This window comes from Coffea arabica, chromosome 5e (assembly GCF_036785885.1).
Source record: "Coffea arabica cultivar ET-39 chromosome 5e, Coffea Arabica ET-39 HiFi, whole genome shotgun sequence".
Classification (NCBI taxonomy): domain Eukaryota; kingdom Viridiplantae; phylum Streptophyta; class Magnoliopsida; order Gentianales; family Rubiaceae; genus Coffea; species Coffea arabica.
Genome location: NC_092318.1, coordinates 43,415,788 through 43,436,391, shown reverse-complemented (window position 1 = coordinate 43,436,391; position 20,604 = coordinate 43,415,788). Strand labels below are relative to the sequence as shown.

General features: G+C 40.8%; 2 protein-coding genes across 2 annotated transcripts; both read right to left on the bottom strand.

Annotated features, from left to right (window-relative positions):
- Positions 1–6,285: 6,285 nt before the first annotated feature.
- On the bottom strand, positions 6,286–9,870 carry LOC140007045 (uncharacterized). Its single transcript, XM_072049738.1, has 3 exons — positions 9,779–9,870; positions 7,022–7,367; positions 6,286–6,933 (listed from the first exon to the last, which is right to left on the bottom strand). Exons 2-3 carry the CDS (start codon positions 7,364–7,366, stop codon positions 6,286–6,288), a joined length of 993 nt encoding a protein of 330 aa, XP_071905839.1. The 5' UTR covers position 7,367; positions 9,779–9,870.
- On the bottom strand, positions 7,595–9,403 carry LOC113687813 (protein ALP1-like). Its single transcript, XM_072049737.1, has 3 exons — positions 8,485–9,403; positions 8,151–8,376; positions 7,595–8,055 (listed from the first exon to the last, which is right to left on the bottom strand). Exons 1-3 carry the CDS (start codon positions 9,010–9,012, stop codon positions 7,595–7,597), a joined length of 1,215 nt encoding a protein of 404 aa, XP_071905838.1. The 5' UTR covers positions 9,013–9,403.
- Positions 9,871–20,604: the final 10,734 nt, after the last annotated feature.

Below are 20,604 nucleotides of genomic sequence, written 5' to 3'. Positions count from 1 at the left end.
TAGAAATTTTTCTACTCTTAAATATCCCAAAAACTTTTCTAAAAATATCCCAAAATATAATCTAAAAACTTTGCTACAGCAAAATTATTCAAAAACACCCCCAAAAACAACTAATCCAAACGGATGTATTGAGTTTGGACTCGTACTCAATGGATTATCTTTTTTACTTGTTTATTTTTAATTACAATTGTTATCAAACTAAAAGTGGGTGTATGTATATATTTACTTCTCACAAATTAACGTGTATAGAAATAAGATTTTTCTACACCCAGCAGATTTTTTTTTTTTTTTTGGCCAATGAAGGCCTGTTTTCAATTTAGTGGGGTAATAATAAATTTTTAGAAAAGCACCCTGGCATAAATTGACAAATTTCTTTGGCCAGTGGGGCACGTACTTCTCTGGAGGTTTCCTCCTTTCCCGCGCAACGTAAATTAGAATATTAAGCTCTTTATTTCTTCTACCTTTGCCTTCCCCATTTCTTTCTTTCGTCGAAACAACCAAAAGGGAAAAGAGACGCATTATCAAATATCATCATACTCCATGTTATGGCCAGCTCACCAAATTTTTTGTTTCATTAAAAAGAAGGGAAAATTCAGCACGGGATTGGAGAAAAGAGATGCAGAAAGATTCTTTGTTTAAAGAATTATGTGATTTGTTTGTGAACAATTCTGTGATTATTTTCTCTTAACAAGAAATATCTTTAGTTTTTCTTTGTTTGTACGCAGTCATATGTCACGCTTACGCCAAAAGCAACCATTGTCTGATTACAATTATACCTGACAATTGGGCGGATTGGGCGGGTTAATATTGGATTTTCACTTAAATGGATTATACCCAACCCGTCCAACTTTAGATTGGGTTGATTTTGGGTTGGATTATAGTGGGTTATTTTAAACTCATTGTCCAAATATGACCCAATATATTAATTAATATATTTTAATACATAAACTTTTTCACATACATTTTAACATACAAAAAAGATTTTTTTCACACATATAAACACATTTTCACACACACAAACACACACTCACTTCTTAAATTACTTGAAAACACATCATAAATAGAATAATATCTTATATTGCTTGTATTGTGAATTTTAGATAATAAATTGTACCTTTAAATAGATTATCTAAAAAAATTGTTTAATTTATACTTTTTAATACTACTAATTGATTGAAACTTATTTTTGTCACAACTTATTAACACTTTTACTATTTATATTTGCTTTATTGTAAATTGTAATATTCTATGTATTTAAATTATTGAATGCTAGATTATATTATACTTGAAAATGTAAGTAAGAGGCATATAATTTGTTGTATATTAATATTGAAATTATAGAAAATAAGTTTGTACTTTAGTCCCTATATTCTCAAAAATTTTAAATGTGTTAATAAGTTCCACATTTAAAACCCAAAGATACAGAAACCACAATTAATTGGCTGCTGTCCAATGCTAAATTGGTCAACAGTAGTTACATATTTTAAGACAAGAAGAATGCCTTATGCTTAGTCTAACTATTATGTAGGAGTATTATATTTGAAGTCTGCCATCCCAAAATCTTTAATGACTAATTGCACAGATAATTAAAGCAAAAACTATGAAGACGGGACTGTTCTGAAGACGGGACTGTTTGCATTATGCTCTGAAGACCTGTTTTTTAAAAACTAATTTTTTAAATATAATAAAAATTTTTAAAAAGTACTTTAAAAGGTAATTTAAAAATTAGTTTAAATTTTTTTAAAATTTTAAAAAATATCTCAAAATATATTCTAGAATCTCTTCTACTCTTAAATATTCCAAAATATTTTCTGAAAACTTTGGTACAGCAAAATTTTTCAAAAACACCCCCAAAAACAGCTAATTCAAATGGAGCCACTATAGATGAGGAAAGAGGAACCAGTGATCAATCTTTGATACAACAACCATTTTCCTGGGAGTTTCCTTTAGTCGCTGTTGACTTGTTGTCAACGGCCAAGTCATTTTTCCAAAAGAAATTCATCGAAAGGCGCCTTACTTGGTTGCTATTTTTCTCAAAAAAATTTTATGTTTTTTTTATAAACATATTTATTAATTATCTTTTAAGTTTACATATATCAAATTCTTACAATATATTTTTTTACAAAAATTTTAGAAAATGACAATCCAAATTTTATATTTTCCCAAGAACTTGGTGTAGGTGAGGTGAGGAAATTTTAATCGTATGAAGTCCATGCCATAAAAGAGTATTGGAACTTTAATTGAAAAAAATTCAAGGCATGTCCATGTCTTTTATTTGCTCAAGTAAGAAAATTTTGCAGATCAATTTTAGACTAGACAAAAGGAGGAACTCATTTGTCTAGTACAGGTAAATTTTGCAGCAACTTGACATCAATCTAGAATACTAAACCCTATGTGTTTGGATTGTCATTTTTCAAAGAAAAATTGATATATTTTTTATGAACATATTTTTAAATTATTTTTTATGTCACATATATAAAATAGTTATAATAACTTTTTATAAAAAAAAAATCCCATGCAATCCAGACTTGGACATAATAATCACGCGTGCGAGATGTTTTTGTTTTACTCAAATTTCTGGGTTCACCAGTCTAACCATCACCTTGAAAAGCCTTCCTCGCAATTTCCTGGAAGTTTCCTGTTGTCGTTGTAGACTTGTTGTCAACGGCCAAGTCATTTCCTTTCAGTGCTGGATCACTACTAGTACTGGTTGTCCATTGGCCGTTGAGGCACATATTGGGCTACGGGCGCCTGTTTTGATGGCCTACTTTTGGCCTGCTTTTTTTAAAAAATAAATTTTGTTTAAAATAGTTTTTGGACGTCTAATAATGGAGTAGGTTTAATGGAAGCGAGGTAAGGTGAGAGGAATTATAAATAGAAGATTTTAAATTTTTTATTTTTTATTTAAAAAAATAAAAAAGAGTAGATTTAATTTAAACTATCCATTTAAAGAAAATCGTTGATAATTTCACTTCAATAGTTTGACAGGAACAATTACATTAAAGACAAAAAAGCCTATCCTGCAGCTATAATAGAATTAGCATCCATCCTGCGTATAAAAGTAACGATAACTACCCAAAAATGCGGAACCATATAAGTTCAACTTTCTTTGGACACTCTCGGAACTTCCTTCACGAGGGCCCGTTATCACGAACCCGCAAGGCCGGTGGTGGTCTGCCCTGCTTTTAGTTCAACTTTTGCCATCCTTTCCGCAACACTCAACAATCATAATACGTAATCTTGGCAGTCTCAAGGTTTTCAGCTTCCTCAAGTTTTCTGTTCAGTTTCAGGTATAATGAGATCATGTCCATCGGAATTTAGAACTGTTGGAGTTCTTCTCTTATTTCACCAATAGCTTTGCTTGGCGGCAACATCTTGATTCAATTATAATTCATTCATCAAAACTGAACGATTATAGACCTTGTAGTAACGAAAGCGGGATTGAAATATAATATAAATTTCTTGTTTTTTGGCACAGTTTAGCGGTTCTCACCTTCTTTAAATTTTTAAGAAAACTTGTCCTAATTTCAAGGTACAATAGTATCACATTGATCTTAAAGCCGTGGATTTTTGTAGTTGTTTCTCAATTCTCATAGTTATATTTGTGAGGCCCAAACATCTTGATCACTTGTTCTTCTTTCAACGCACAAAGTGCTCTGTTCAAGTTTTTTACATAATTGACATTTCTTGGCAAGAATTTGTAACAGAGGACAGAATGAGATGATCCAAACATGGACCTAACTGATACTAACAAAACTAGACATATGGGATGTATAATTGACACTTCTGCCAAATTAAATGTTTTAGAGCACGTTATGAGTTTATGTACATATGGGATGAGCATCCTTCCTTTCAATTTTTGTTTCAAAAAAGCAAATAAAAAAAAGAAATTTGTTGAGATATTTTTATATATGTAGGATGTTTTGAGACATTTTCTTCTTCTTCTTTTCTTGGAGAAAAAAAAATACTGTGTTTGAGCCATTTTTATCGTGACATTTTTAGGGTACAGCTCCTATTACCTATTCTGTTTAGATCTTTCATTTGATATACTCAAAATTAAAAATAATGAAATAAAAAATTACACAAGGTATCTAACTCAAAGACTAATGAAGTTGGTTTTCGTGCACAATTCTTCTTGTCTTTTCCTTGGTGGATTCTTAATTCAACGTTGGACTTATATGCGAATAATTATGGGTTGCAAACTGTCAAATAAAGTTAAATTCAATTAAAATGATCAAATATGGTTTAGACTTAATGTGTCTAATAGGATGTGAGCCTTTAATGTGTAGAGACTTAAGGGTTCCTATTTCTATGATGGGCTGAAATGGGGCTCTAAAAGGTAACAGGAATGTTACCTATAAATAGGGTTATGGTCCCCAGGTCACACGTATCATCATATTCGTCGTATTTTCTAGTACCACAAAATATAACTCTTCCCTGATATCCCATCGTCAGGAAAGATACCAGAGAGATACTAAAAGACTCTCTCAAAGATCGGCGAATACGTGTTGACCTGAAAGAACACCCCAATACCCTTGGAGATTCATATATCAGTTTGTCGATATGAATCCAGGTACACTTTCGCTATTTTATCAGTAATTTATTTCTTAATAATCGCTATATAGATTTTGGGTTTAATAGGTGATAGTTTCACCAAAGGTTTAATTTAGGCAACCACCCTAACATTCCTTTTTTTTCTTTTTTTGGACAAACAAAGAACATGCATTTTCTTGATGAATTTTTATTTTTTAACAGATGAATCATGCACTTAAAAAAAATAGTTATCTGCATCAAGTGGGTTAAAGTTACACCACAAAATTAATGGTTCATAGAGATCTCTTGTACCTGTGATGTGGGCTTAGACCTTGGTTTTTATCTAACAATTTATGCCAACTCTTCTTCAGAATCCCATAAAGTTTGGAATTAAATATTACATAGGAAAAATATTTTGGAATTAAATATTACAGAAGAAAAGTATTTCTACGAAAATAGGGAACCATACAAGTAATTACTCAGACTGACAGGTTGTCGATGCCTGTGCAATAATAAAAATAAACTTAGGGGGCGCTTGGTTCAAGTTTAGGAATTGGAATTGTAATTGGAATCATAGACTCTGGTTTTGGAATTAAAACTTTTCATTCCAATATCTTGCTTGGTTCACACATTGGAATTAGCATTATTCCAATTCCTGATGCTTGGTTTGATGAGTGTTTCGGAATTAAATGCAATTAAATTCCAAATTTACCCCTGATATAACAATTTTTCTAAAACAAAAGAATTACACATACGACAAATTAACATTTTCATAATTGTAACTACAATAGTTATTAACTTTTTGATAAAACATAAGAAAATCATAAATAATAAAAAAATTAATACCAGAAAATAAATATAGTGGCTGCATTAACAAGGAGTAAATTCCCAAAAAAAGGAGTTTTTAAACAATCACCCAAAAGGTGACGATTTTTTAGTCTCTTCCCAAAGGGTGAAAAATACATCCAAGGAATGTGTTCTTCCAAATAAAAACGCAACTTTCAAATACGTTATTTTATGTTTTGAAAATTTATTTAAATATGAAAAATTGGTTAAATAGCCCATAAGATACCAGCTCTTTATGGAAAATTGGCAGGTTTTGTACCAGCTTTATGGAAAAAATTGATTAAATAGTGTTCAAAGGAAAACTAGTATGTTTTGTATTTAACATAAATTAAATATGTGAAAGTTAAAAAAACAAAATTGCCCATAAGATACCAGCTCTTTAAGGGAAACTGACAGGTTTTGTAGTATGTTTTGTACCAACTCTATATGGAAAACATACCAATTCTTTATGAAAAAAATTGATTAAATAGCGCCCAAAGGAAAACTAGTATGTTTTGTATTTAACATAAAATAAATATGTGAAAGTTAAAAAAAAAAAAAAAGAAATTACTCATAAGATACCAGCTCTTTATGGGAAATTAGCAGGTTTTGTATTTAATACGCTATTTAACCAATTTTTTTATATTTAAACAAATTTACGAAAATTAAAATAACGTATTTGAAAGTTGCATTTTTATATTAGATAATGATATGAAATAGATCTCTCCTTACATATATGAACAAAAGAAGGAGACTCAAATCACAAAAGCTAACCATACCAAATACAAGTCAATTGTCTAATCCAGTCGAGAGTGCCACTCAATGTCCACAATCTCCAAAAGACTAATCATATAACCATCTAACAATCACCATAACAAAAAGAAATTGCCATCAAATCATCACTTTCCAGCTAACAATAATTTTACTTCAGCGAGTAGATGGAGGATAAAGGAGGTTAATTACATATTGTCGTTTCATTTCTGCAGGAAGATTGTAGAACACATGAAGCTTGGAAATCTGCTCCGAAAGTATGTCGGCTGCATTCATTACATCTCCACTCGGTAAAGCAAGTTTCATTAACTCAGCAACAACTTGATCTCTTCTATCGGAGACCAATTGCTCACGTTTATCTTCATTTGACATGGCTGCTGCCATAGTTGTGAAATTAGCTTGAATTCCCTCCACGAAATCTCCAAATTTGCTGGTGAGAAGTTGCAATGATGCATCAAGATCACCCCTTGTTGTTGATGCAGATTTCATTTTTTTTGACACATTTGCAATGGGAGGGGATTGTTTCTTTTGTTTCTTGGAATTTCTTGTACTTGTTGAGCTTGATTGAGTTGATTGCTCTATGGAATTTACTTCATCTTCTTCTACCTTATCATTATCCGAGTTTGACATAGCATCAAGCCCTTCATGTCCTTCCTCCAAATTTTGGACATCTTCCATATCTTGGACAGCTTGTGCAAAATCTTCAGCAACATTTCCAGTGGCTCTGTCTCTTCCATATACAATTTCAAGATCTCCTAAATATGGAAATTTGACATCCCAAAGGCCCTTCGCATCCTTATGAGTCTAGAGATAGAATAGAAAGATAAATGATAATCTTAATAAAAGGTTGAAAAAGAGCATATCAGAATGTAAAAAGTAATCAATTTCTTACCTTGCACCAATCATCATACCACTGTTTTTCACAAGAAATCTTTTTCTCAGCATCATTCCAACTACAACCACTTTCTTTGCACATTTCAACAATTGCATGGAACCTATTTTTCAGCCACTTAACTTTTGATTCAATATGTGGGCTGACTTGTTTGGTAAAAGTAGGTTGCTTACGCAAGATAATTTTAAGCAATTCGCTCATATAATTATTTTTAAATCCTCCATCTGATTTCCACATTGGATCACAAGCCAACTCTTGCAATGATTCTATGAGCACTTTTACCTCTTCACCAGTCCAAAAACATTTATTTTTCCCTCTTCCACGTACAATTTCATCATTCTCCATCCTATCATTTAGAAGTCAACCCATATATATCAATTAATTTTGATACACAATAGCATATAACTGAAATTTATAATATAACAAAACACATAAAAGAACATACAATTAAAAGTCAATCCAAATTTAAAAGAACATACATCAAGTGTCAATCTAATTCACAAATCCACTACAAGAGTACATCAAATGTCAATCCAAATTTAATGAGTCTAAGAGCTAAACATCCATTCATAGCTAAATACTAAGTCCAGCCCTCCAATTGTCAAACATTTCATGTGCTAAATTATTTCTAAAATTTGCCCATTGATCACTTGGCAAAATAGTGGATATGCACTCTACTTCTTCATCACTGTCTTCATCTTCACTTTCATTTTCTTCACTTTGTAGTAATTCTTGTGGATCAAAAGTCATGAACTTCCTTATCAAGTTGTGCAGCAGACAACATGCCATAATTATTCGCACTTGTGTTTGAATTGGAAAAAATGAAGGGGATGCTAGAATCTTCCACCTTCCTTTTAGCAATCCAAAACATCTTTCTATGATATTTCTAGCTTTAGAATGTTTCATGTTGAAATATTCCTCTGGTTTTTGTGGTCGATAACCATTGAATTCATTAAGGTGATATCTTTGCCCTCGATAAGGGGCAAGAAATCCATCAGCGTTACAATATCCAGCATCCACCAAGTAATAACAACCTTCAAAATTCAATCATGTACAAATTAATACTAGACTACCTTATTTTCGAAAAAAAATTGATTGAATGGTATTGAATACTGCAATATATGTTTACCTTGTGGGACTCTAAGACCATTTGGTCTAGAGATAGCATTTCGAAGCACACGACCATCATGTGCCGAACCTTCCCAACCAGGCAAGACATAGATAAATTGCATATTAGGAGAACAAACCCCTAATACATTCGTTGCAATACTTCCTTTTCTCGTTCGGTATCTTGATTTTTGTTCGGTGGGTGGTGTCACATCTATTAATGTCCCATCTAAGGCACCTAAACAATTCTATTTTAACAAAAATAAAAAATATAAATGAGTTAAAATGTCTATATTGGATAGTTTAGATGAAAACATACATTTTATTAAATGATTGTATTTTAATATTTGAATTACCTTAAAACATTTCCATCTCTCATCTGTGCAATCTTCGGTAATAGGCTCAGGCTTCTTAAGTAATATAGTATGCAATTTCAAAACTGCTAGGAGGCAAAGATTAAATTGACGACTCACCGTTTCTCTACTTCTCCAAAATAGACCACAAATTGTTCTACTTTTCTTGTGGTGAGCCAAAACATATACAAACATGGCAACAATTTCTTCTATTGACATGTTTCTTGTAGCTTTCAAACCTCCAGTGTCTCTAATCATTTCACATAATATCCCAAATGTTCGTCTATCCATACGAAGTTCGCTAATACAATAAGCATCACTCTCCCTAGTCAAATTGAATAAGTGTTGCATGCGCTCAGTGACTTTTTCTTCTTTTGATTTTATTTGGCGTCTTCTACTTTTGAGATGTATGAATATTAACTGGTACCACATCATAAATAGTGCAATAACAACCATTATCATTCCTGATAAAATCTGGCTTTGCCCTCGATATTTTTTGCGTCTTCTGTTTTCAATAGGCAAACGTGGCATCTTTGTCTACATAACAATATGACAACCAAATGTAAGTATTCACCAAACTAGATTACGGCATCAAAATCTTCAAATGCATTAAACATCAATTGATCTTATTAAAAGGGCCTAGACATGCATCATACATCCGTAAACACAATGATGTATAGATATAAATAAGCATAAACAAACGAAATTGATGGTTGAAACTTGAAATCCTAATGTACGAATAACTATGAAACTGAAAGCTATTCAAGCAGACAATTTTACAAACAGGTACAGGGCATGTAGAAACCCACCCAAACTATACCAGTATTCACGGATCAAATAACCAAAAGATCAAGAATTGATTGACCTCCATTGAATGCGTAATCCAAGAAAACACATTAAAAACATAAAAATGACAAATCTAGTGACATTAACATTTATCTCACCAAAAAAAAGAACAAAATAATGTATTTGTTGAAGTAAGTGAATTAAAATACATGTATTACAACAAAATACATGGATTAAAAACATGTATTATTCTCACCAATAATAGTGTATTTGTTGCGGAAATAATTTCTTATTGGATTTTGTGACAAAAGAATATGAATTCATGGAAGGAAGACTTTTTTGCAAAACAGAGAAGATTTGGTCCAGTTAGTGTTATTGTATCAGATTCCTTTCTTTTCTTCTTTATTTTCAGCTACCCAGTGAGTAGCCTGAAAAAACAGAGAAGAAGAAAGAGAAAAGCTTGCATACGAAAAGAAAATTGCAGAGGCAAGGGAGTTTGTAATCCATTGACCTGGGATCAAGGAATTCACCCTAGTAGAAGACTCTTCAACTCTAGAATTCGTTGTCCAAGGAGAGTCGAAAGCCACTGATCTTTATGGTTGTTCAACCGGTGAAGTAGAAGAGGTAGAAAATCTGATGAAAAAGAAGAACAGAAAGTGCGGCGTGTAATGAAGAGAAAAAGAGGGTAGGTTCGTCATAAATATTTTTGCTCGGGAATGAGTTGAGGGTTTTGTCCAAAACCTCCCAATTTACTCAGGAATGGTGAAAGTCCGATTTTTTAGAAATGATTCCAGAAATTGCATTCCAATAGACTTAATCCAAGCAATAAATAAGGGGTTCATTCCATTATTTGATTCCCAAACCCTTTAACCAAGCAGCCCCTTAGTTGCCAATTAAAATATCAAAACCCGATTTTAAGTACTGGAGCAAGTACTCTAGGTGTGCAATTGGTTACTTGATTCACCATATTCTCGAAAAGTTTGTTTAACCCGATATACCAGAATGAGATTGCTTATTCACAAGGAATTGTTGATTTGTAAATAGGGCAAGTAGGGTCGTATCCTCAAGGACTGGGGAAAATTCATTCCTTTTCAAATCCACAGTAACAAGGGAGTGTTTTTGTATAAACGACGACAATCAAAGGAGTTCGAATAAAAATAAATAGTTAACTAGAAATTAAATGACAATTCACTGAAATTAGAGTAATAATAATTAAAGGTCTAGTCAAGAAATAACTTCAGCAATGGTTCACTTAATTGATCATCGATGCACAAGCAATTCCAATTATTTACTAATAAATAGGTTATAACTGTCAAACAAGTGATGACAGTCAACCCCTCCTTACTGTATCGGTGATTAGGGTACGCCCGTTAATCACTGCTCTAATTGAGGAATAATCCTAGGTACGCCCATAAGATTTAATTCCCCAATTGCCTTACGTATTAGAAGAGCCCTATTATAATCAAATAACGCACTACCAGGGTTATTTTAGATTAGCCTGCGTATTCCTTTGACACAAATCTAATCATACCAGTTGTCACTATTTCAAAGCAATTAAACAATTACGGATTTAATACCCCAATTGACAATAGATTATTAAATCAACTCATTATCCGGATCCAAGACAATCAATTAATTAAATAATCATAAGCACTGCAATTATGGAATATACAAATACCAATAAATAAGAAGAAAGATAAAATTAAATTAATCTCACAATTTTAGATGAATCAAACCTCCGTTGTTTCTTGACTAGAAAAGAAAATTTAATTCATCTCGAATAAGAAAGACCCACACAAAAGTGAAGCAACAATTGCGGCCATTGTCCTTCCTCGCGAGGATTCAAGTTGATCGAATGAATAAAGAAAAACAAGAAACTACAGAGAATGATTCAATTGTTTCTAATGGAAAAGTCAAAGTGAGAAAAGCTAATCCAAAAGTTGTCTCTCGATTCTCTGCTATCTTTTTTTCCTAAGTCTTCCCATCTAATTTTCTATCTAATTGTTGTCTACCGCTACTGTGCTGCGTCCGCTCTCCACAGGAAGAAGACTCCAGCCTCCTCTTTCCTTTTTGAATGCTGTCTTCCGCAAATTACTAAAAAGGAGGTCGCGCCTTGATATTCTTAAAATGCTTTTGGATGTCTGCTACTTGAACTCTTTTCTGATGACTGTCAAATTGGCATTTGTTATGGTATTTTTGTTCTACTCCCTGTAAAAATTGCAAATTTCTAAAAGTGAGTGGAATCTGACAATTAATCTACATTGGGTCAGGTACTAAGGGAAATTAATTATAAAATAAACAATAAATTGTAGCCTATCACAGATCCTACCGAAAACAAACTGTGAAACAACTATGCACTTCAACAGCTCCATCAGTCTCCTTCTAGGTATCTGCTTGATTGCCAATTTGCTCATTCCTGGCAAATTGATTGTATGATTCCAGAAAGCTCATTTTAGCAGATAACAAAACCTTTTTCCACAATATCTAGAAGATGGCCCCGGCCTCCAGCCCTATCATTTTGTCCATTTTCCCCCCCTTTTTCAAGTCTCAGAAATTCTTCCCTTTAGTCATCAAAATCTTGTCGCACCATTTCCTAGAAATGTCCCCCGCTTCCTTAAGGAGCTTTCATTAAGTCATCAAAATGGCCATATGGCATGGCATCATCCGGCAGCATAGCATGATGTCGTCAAAATAATTTGGGAAAATTAAAAGAAAAAAAGAATAGATAAACAATCTATAAGGAGTTTGTAAATTTTACAAGATTTGTAACTGGGGCATGGATTATTACTCACGAAATTAAAGCAACTACGTAATAATTTTATTGCTAAATGACTGAATTACCCTCTTAACAATGTGCACCTTGTTGAACAGAAACATGCACATTAATGAATAATAAAATGTGTGTTTTGATAAATATAAGTATTTATTCAAATACACACATATGATATATTTGCACATACAAGTGTACTTATGTGCACATAAGGGTTAATTTGTAAATTTATCATGAAACCAAAATTTTTAATATAATATATTAATAATAACCCTTATCCCATTTACAAATTTCTCTAAGTAGGTTGTAAATTTTACAAAATTTGTAACTAGGGCATGGGTTATTACTTATGAAGTAAAGCAACTATTAATTTTATTGTTAAATAACTAAATTACCCTCATAGCAATGTGGATCTTACTGAAAAAAATTGTGTTTATTGATACGTGTAAATATACATTCAAATATGCACGAATGCTGTATGTGCACATACAAGTGCCCTTATATGCACATAAGGGTTAATTTGTAATTTAGCTTGCAACAAAAATTTTCTTTTTTTGCATATGAAATGGGGAGGAAGACCTTGACTTACATATTGTAATGCTCAACTCTTTAAATCACTCATGGTCTCCCATTTGTTCAACTTTTATCATTGATTCCTCAATACTCAACAATCATACTCGTAGAAAATCAAAAGAAAAACAGAAAAAAAGAAATTTTGAAAACCTTTGGCAGTCTCAAGACTTTCAGGTACAGTGAGATCATATCCATCACAATTTTGTAATTGTCAGAGTTCTTTCTTATTTCATCAAGTACATAATTGCTTTACTTGGAACAAAAATCTTAATTCAATTGTTGGAGTCTTAATTCAATATTTTTGGAGCTGCTTCTTAGTAGTGAAAACAAACGGAAACATAATACACACAGCGTCTTCAAGATAACTTGGCCCGAAAATTTTGGTTGTCCAAGATTGTAAGGTAAAAGGATATCATACTCCATCTTAATATTGAAGTTTTTTCTCACTGCCTTCATGTTATATATGGCTTTTCAAGGCATAAAAATCACAGATTACTTCCTTTTGTTTCAACATGGATTGCTTTCTTCATGCTTTTCACATCGTTGGCATTTTTGGGCAAGAAAATTGAATTTTATCATAGTTGCTGAAGAAGCGCTGAGCTTCCTCGGACCGAGCTGAGTTGATGAGCTCGGTGTGCTGATGGGAGAGCGGGTTCCAAACCTGCAAAACAAACAAAGGGTTGATCTGACAAGGGGCCCCGAGGTCGTCCCCGAGGGCACTCCGACGGTCAAGTTAGTTCCCCGGTAAATGAGGTTGACAGGAACAGAGCAGCTGGGGATAATGTGCCAATGGATTGCGTACCTTGTGTAAGTGGAGTACATTGCCATTTATACCTGTTCGAGAGTCCGACCTCCGTACGCTGTGGGACTTGCCCAGGATAGTCCTTATCCCGCGCCGGGGGGGGAATCTCCTCCGACCTCTGCGGGATGGTCCCCTGGCCCTTTTGGAGCCCTAGTGACGATACGGCCCAGAACGGCTGCCAGGGGCTCGAGGTCGAGGCCCAACTCGGCCATATCTGGGCTGCCACGTGTCCAGGCCCGGAACGGGGCCTCTGCACTAAACCCATAGATTAGGTAGGGCTGTCAGGCAGACCTAATCTACCCCTGCCACGTGGGAGGCCAGCGCCGCGCACTACTCTGCCAAGGTCACCTCTGGTACAGTGCTGTCACAGGGACGCTGCGCCCACGTCCTTTCAGTTGTCACGCCTCTTTGGTTTTCGTACCATCATTAAATGCGTTCACATTGGGGACGGTTCAAATTCACGCAACCGTTTCCCCCCATTTCACCCCCTATAAATGGGAGTCACCAGATTTCAACCGACTCCATTTGCCATTTTCTCCTTTCTTTGTGTATTCCCATTTTCCAGCAGCGAAGCTTCCGGCCTCCAGTACCCAAATTCCGGCGACTCCTTCATTCTCTTCCTGCTTCGGTCATCAGTAAGTCCTTGTCTTTCCCCTGTTCACAGAGTCTTCCCTCCTCTTTATCACTTCCTGCTTTTTATGTCGGGTCATTCCGACGTATCTTCCACCGTATCCCAAACTCCGGCTCCTCGCAGAGCCACCAGAATCTTCATTTCTTCCTCATCATCGTCCTCATCTTCATCGTCACCTTCTCCTTCTCCCCCCTCTTCTTCTTCCTCTAATCCTTACTTCCCCATTCCTGACTTACTCGATCCCATTGCTATCATGAGCTCTCCATCTACCCATTCACCTTCTGCTCGGGACCTAGAGAAGGTGGCCGAGCTCAATGCCTATATCGAGCAACAGGCCAACTCCCCCCTTCCCCCAAGTCCCCACATGACTCCCCTGGCGGAGCCCAGGGAGGAGCCGGGGAAGAAAGGGACACCCCCGAGGGGGCCCCTGCCCCTGAGCAGGGGGATGCCCCTGAGGTCAACTACGGTCACCCCGACCAGCAGGAGGCCACCCTCTCACCCGGGGCGGTGGCCGAGCTGGCTGAAACCTACTCCATTCCCCCGGCCTTCGAGCCGAGGGCGGCTGGGCCCGACGACCGAGCCTGCCGACCTCCCCCTGGTTTCGTGACTATCTATAGGGAGCAGCTGATCGCAAGGCTCCGGCTCCCCATCCCTTCAGCCTTAACCGAGATTCTGAACTATTGGGGGCTCAGAATCACCCAAATCCACCCCAACTCGATCAGGATTATCATCGAATTTCTGATCTACTACCAACTCTGCTCCATCCCCTACTCTGTCTCCCTCTTCCGGGCTGCCTTCATCCTCAAGGCCTCCCTCCCTGAATGGTACTACTTCTCCCGCCGTTGCGCCGGCCAGATCCGGTGAGGAAAAGGCGCCCAGGAGTCGTTCCACGGGGTCCCCTCATCCGTGAGGGATTGGAAGGAGGACTTCTTCTTCGTCAAGTCCCTACACTTTCCCCCCAATGTTTGGAAGGTTGGGGAGGTCAGGGCCGACCCCTACCCGGAGGATCTAGACTACGACACCCTCAGCCAGTTGGTGAATTCCAAGGTGAAACTCGATGCCACCAAGTTCTCCACCCAGCAGATCTCTGCGGCCGGACTGATGGGGACGTTGTCCGGGTCCCCTGGAGAGATGGTGACCTCTCCTATCGACTTCGACGCCTGTAACGCCGACTACGCCCCTGTAACTTGTATTTATGTTACCTTTTTCCTACTGACCTGTTTTAGCTGACCTGGCCGTGTTTTTCGCAGTGAGGAGGCTTTCCAAGCTGCTGGGCGCGTCCACCGAGGAGACTACCCCCACTCCTCAGCCAGAGGCGGCTATGGGGGCATCTGGGGCGGCTCCGTCCCCGGGAGGTGACCAAGCCCCCCAGAAGGAAAAGCAGAATACCTTCTCCCCCTCCAAGAAAGCCGCCAACAACAAGAAAAAGGCGACCGGGCAGAAGAGGGGTCGAGGGGACGAGCCCTCCCAACCCGGGAAAAAGCTCGCGCTGGTTCCAGCACAGCCCCCTCTCCTCCAGATGACCTCGGGGGGGCCAGTCCACCTGGGCGTCGGCTCCGCGGAGGAGCATGCTGGGGAATCACCTCTCCCGAGCTTGTGGCACTTCCGCCACATAGCCCCCCTGAAGTCGGGCCAAGCCCCCGCCATGCACGACCCCTGCCACTTCTGTCCGTCCTGGGGGCTTTCCATCAACGACCGAGCCCAGTTTTTCGAGGTGACTCGCGAGCTGATGGTGGGCTCGGTCCTTCCTCGCGATAGGAGGTGGATGGAGCTAGCCAACCCCACCGAACTCCTGGACGCGTATTATACCGCTCAGGCTCAAGTAAGTCTTCTAACCCGTGGACCAGTTGTGCCTCTGTGTTTTGTTTAGGTGGCGTAACGTACTGACTTGCTTTCCCCCTCTTCAGGCCACTGCCGCTGGTGCTGCCCTGGCGATTCGCTTCTCCGAGTTGTCTCCCGACTTGGAGAAATTGCGAAAGAAGAATCGGGAGATAGAGCAGAGGCTTACCCAGACCCTTAAGGAGGCGGACTCCCTTAAGGTCAAACTGGGCAAGGCCGAGAAAGGGCTGGAGACGGGTCAGGTCCGGCTCGCCTCTGCCAGGTCGGAGCTCAACCAAGAGAAGGCCGGCGTGGCCAAGTTGAGGGAAGACCACGCCATCGAGCTCTCTGGCACCGTCAGCCGGGAGCGGAAGAAGGCTGTTCGGGAGTTCATCTCCTCCGAGCAGTTTGCCCAGGACATCGCCCTCCTGAACGAGCCCACCTTCCAGGTCGGCTTTACGAGAGCCCTAGATAAGGTCAAGGGGCTCGGCCTGCCTGGCTTCGATTTGACTGCTTTCAAGGAATACAATCCTAAGGCCGAGGAGAAGGTAGACTGGCTCTTCAACGGGTACTGCAAGGGGCATGTCCTGAAGGAGCTGGCGGGCAGGAAGGATATGGGAGCCGTCCTGGAGGAAGTTCCCCTGGAGGAGTGCGAGGCTTCCAGCAGAGCTCCCGGGAAGGAGCCGGTAGCCTAGGGCGGCAACCACTCCAGAAAGCCTCTCCATCTTCTTGTAAGGATGTGACCATGCTCCAGTTGAAAATGCTCTTGAAGGTCCATCTGAGATGGAAGGGCTCCCCTGCCTCTGGGTTCCTGAATAGCCTTCACCATACGTCTCTCAACATACTTAAGGTGCTCCTTCAACCCCTGCTCCAAGCGGGTCACCAGCAAGAGGCTGTCTTTCTTTTGTAGCTCGATAGTCTTTGTAATAGATAGGCTGGAAGCTGTGTAATAGATAGGGTTTGAATGCATATATGAAACTCGAAGAAACTTTCCTTGCCACTCTTGCCTGTGCCCAACTCCAGCAACCAAAGTCATGCGCCGACCTCCTGGGTCGAGCACCAAGTATATACCCTCGTTAATCTAACAATTAAATCATCAAAGACAATCAGATTGGCGAAACCGTGTGTCGACACGCAGTCCTACCAAGGCGACGTGCCAGCCTCTTGGGGCTGAGCACCAAACCTTAAGGATTTTCCTGCCGATATCTCAGGTCGAACGCCTGACTTTGAAGGCGTTCGTGCCGACTTCCTGGGTCAAGCGTCGAACCTCGAAGGCGTTCATGCCGATTTCAACGCCACAAGCCGTGCCGACCTTTCGGGGTCGAGCATCCACTTGGAAGCCTTAAGCTGCGCCGACCTCCTGGGGTCGAGCACCATACTTCGCAAAGGCGTCCCACTTAAGCTGTGTCGACCTCTTGGGGTCGAGCATCACCCTTCGCAAAGGCGTCCCACTTATCACTCAGGCCGTTCATCCCCCCAACCCCCTACTAGGACACTTAGTGTGGGAGCGCTGAGTGTGCTAGTGTAGGTTTCGAATTCAAAAAAGCAAAAACTCAGAATGAATTTAAAACTTGAAAGTAAAACATTTATTGAATGACAAAATTGAAACTCAGATTCCAAAGAACAGACAGCCAAGCACTCTAGTCTAACCTACGCTACGAACAGTCGCAAATTGGAGAAGTGCCATGTGCGGGGTACCTCTGATCCATCCATTTTCGCGAGCTTGCAGTAACCAGCTCGGCCCGCTTTGAGGACCTGGTACAGTCCTTCCCAATTTGGATCGAGCTTGTTGGAGCTGTGAGCCCTGTGACCGAATTCTTTCTCAGGACAAGATCTCCCGGCCGATACTGCACGTTTCTTACTTTCGCGTTGTGATAGCGAGCGAGCTGGCTTTTGTACTTAGCCATCCGTATCGTCGCCTCGTCACGCTTGACTTCTAACATGTCCAGGTTGCATCTTAGTTCTTTCTCGTTGGATGGCGCAACGAAATTTTGTGTCCGAGGCGAAGGGAGCCCGATCTCCGCGGGTACCATCGCCTCTACCCCGTAGGTCAGAGAGAACGGGGTCTCATGGGTGGTCGTTCTCGGCGTAGTTCGGTAAACCCAGAGGACACTAGGGAGTTCATCCAACCAGTTAGACTGGGCCAGTTCCAGCCTAGTTTTCAGTCCTTGGAGAATGGCTCGGTTGGCGTTTTCCACCTGGCCGTTGGCCTGGGGATGGCCGACCGATGTAAAGTGCTGATTGATCCCGAGCTCGGCGCACCAGCTCTTGAAGGGGTTTTCTGCGAACTGGCGCCCGTTGTCTGATATTAAGACATGCGGAATCCCGAAGCGGCAGACTATGTTCTTCCAGAAGAACTTTTGGATTGCCCTCCCAGAGATAGAGGCCAGAGGCTCCGCTTCCATCCACTTCGTGAAGTAATCGATGGCTATCATGAGGTGCTCATATCTTCCCGGGACTCGGGGAAAAGGACCCAGGAAGTCTATCCCCCACTGAGCGAAGGGCCAGGGGCTATGGATGGGGACCATTTCCCGAGCTGGCTGATGGCGTAATGGGGCGTGCACCTGGCAAGCTTGACATCTCTGAATCAGGGCCGCGGCATCTTGGAACACCGCGGGCCAGTAGTAGCCCAGTAGAAGGTATTTCTTGGCCAATACCCGGGACCCCACGTGTGCTGCACATAGGCCCTCGTGAACTTCTCGGAGGACATAATCGCCCTCCTCTGGAGTCACGCACTTTAGCCAGGGGGACAGGTACGACCTCCTGTAGAGGGTGCCCCCAGCGTAGGCGTACTTAGCAACTCTGAGCCGGAGTTTGCGAGCTTCCGTTTTGTCCCCTGGCAGATACCCGAGTTGAGGAAGTTCACCAGGGGGGTCATCCAGGTGGCCGAGCTATCTATAGCCAAGACCTGGACCTGATCAATGCTCTTTTGCTTGACCACCTCTACCAAGACTTCTTTGTTCAGGTGGGCAAATGAGAAGGACGCCAGTTTCGACAGGGCGTCCGCGCGCTTGTTTTGGGATCTTGGCACCCGCTTGATTTCAAAAGTATCGAACAGGGCTATTGTCTCTCGTACCTTGGCCAGGTATTTCTTCATAACCTCCTCATTGGCCTCGTACTCCCCGCGAACTTGGAGGACGACGAGCTGGGAGTCGCTCCGGACTCTGATCACCGTTATACCCATCTGGTGGGCTATCCGCAATCCCGTAAGCAGGGTCTCGTATTCGGCTTCATTGTTGGATGCGGGGAAGTCAAGTCGGAGAGCGTAAGTCAACTCCTCCCCGGTGGGTGAGATGAGCAGCAGGTCAGCTCTGCTGCCTTCTTTGCTGGAGGCCCCGTCCACGAACAGAATCCAAGGTTCCCCCTGCCGCGCCTCACTGGGCGGGGAGTTCTGCCCGGTCATGGCCAGGCTAGCCCCTTCAGCAAGAAAATCTGCCAAGGCCTGAGCCTTAATAGCAGTGCGGGGCTGATAACCGATATAGTGCTCGGCCAGCTCGACTGCCCATTTGGTCATCCTGCCTGAGATCTCGGGCCTTGTAAGTATCTGTCGTAATGGCTGATCGGTTACGATGATGATGCTATGAGTCTGGAAATAAGGTCGGAGTTTCCGGGCAGCGTGCACCAAGGCAAGGATCAGCCTTTCAGCCGGCGTGTACTGCGTCTCCGACGCTTGTAGAGCACGGCTGACATAATATATCGGCCTCTGAGTCCTCCCGTCTTCCCGCACCAAGACCGCGCTGACGGCCTCGTTGCAAGCAGACAGGTACAGGAACAAGGTCTCCTCTTGCTCCGGGGCGGTCAGAGTGGGCAGCTCAGCCAGGTAGGCCTTCAGGTCGACAAAGGCTTTCTGACACTCTGCAGTCCATTGAAAGTCCTTGGGGGCTTTCAGGATTCGGAAGAAGGGCAGCCCCCGGACCGCGGAACGCGAGAGGAATCTATTCAGGGCGGCCATCCTCCCTGTGAGCCGCTGGACCTCCTTCACGTTTCTCGGGGGGGCCATGTCCATGATAACTTGAAACTTGTCCGGGTTGGCCCGGATCCCGTCCCGAGACACCAGGAACCCCAGGAACCTCCCCGACCTGACCCCGAAGATACATTTCTTCGATTCAGCCGTATCCGGCTCTCCCACAGGATGCCCAAGATTTCCTTCAGGTCAGGGATGAGCTGCTGATCAGTTCGGCTCTTGACGATCATGTCATCCACGTAGACCTCCATGCTCCTGCCGATCTGATTCTGAAACAGTTTATTGACTAAACGCTGGTAGGTGGCTCCCGCGTTCTTCAGGCCAAACGGCATAGTCCGATAGCAGTAGGTTCCATCCTCAGTGATGAAGGAGGTCTTTTCCCGATCCTCCTCAGCCATTTCTATCTGGTGGTACCCCTTAAAGGCATCCAGAAAACACAAGACATCAAAACCCACAGTAGAATCTACTAACCTGTCGATTCTCGGTAGAGGAAAGCAGTCCTTCGTGCAGGCTTTGTTGAAATCCGTGAAATCCACGCACATCCTCCAAGTCTGGTCCTCCTTCTTAACCAACACCGGGTTGGTCAACCAGGTTGGGTAGTAGACCTCTAGGATGATCTTAGACTCCAACAATTTTTCGACTTCCTTCTTGATTACCTCGTTCCTTTCTGGGGCGAAACTCCTTTTCTTTTGCTTCACCGGCTTGAAGCGGGGATCCACATTGAGGTGGTGGACGGCCAGGTTGGTCGGAATCCCAGGCATGTGCTCCACCGTCCACGC

Excerpts from the sequence above, each read along its gene's own strand:
- LOC140007045 (XM_072049738.1), bottom strand. The coding sequence starts at position 7,366 with ATGGAGAATGATGAAATTGTACGTGGAAGAGGGAAAAATAAATGTTTT. Across the intron at positions 6,934-7,021 it reads GGTATGATGATTGGTGCAAG|ACTCATAAGGATGCGAAGGG; the intron begins GTAAGAAATTGA and ends TTCTATCTCTAG.
- LOC113687813 (XM_072049737.1), bottom strand. The coding sequence starts at position 9,012 with ATGCCACGTTTGCCTATTGAAAACAGAAGACGCAAAAAATATCGAGGG. Across the intron at positions 8,377-8,484 it reads AGAGATGGAAATGTTTTAAG|AATTGTTTAGGTGCCTTAGA; the intron begins GTAATTCAAATA and ends TTGTTAAAATAG. Across the intron at positions 8,056-8,150 it reads TGGTCTTAGAGTCCCACAAG|GTTGTTATTACTTGGTGGAT; the intron begins GTAAACATATAT and ends TGAATTTTGAAG.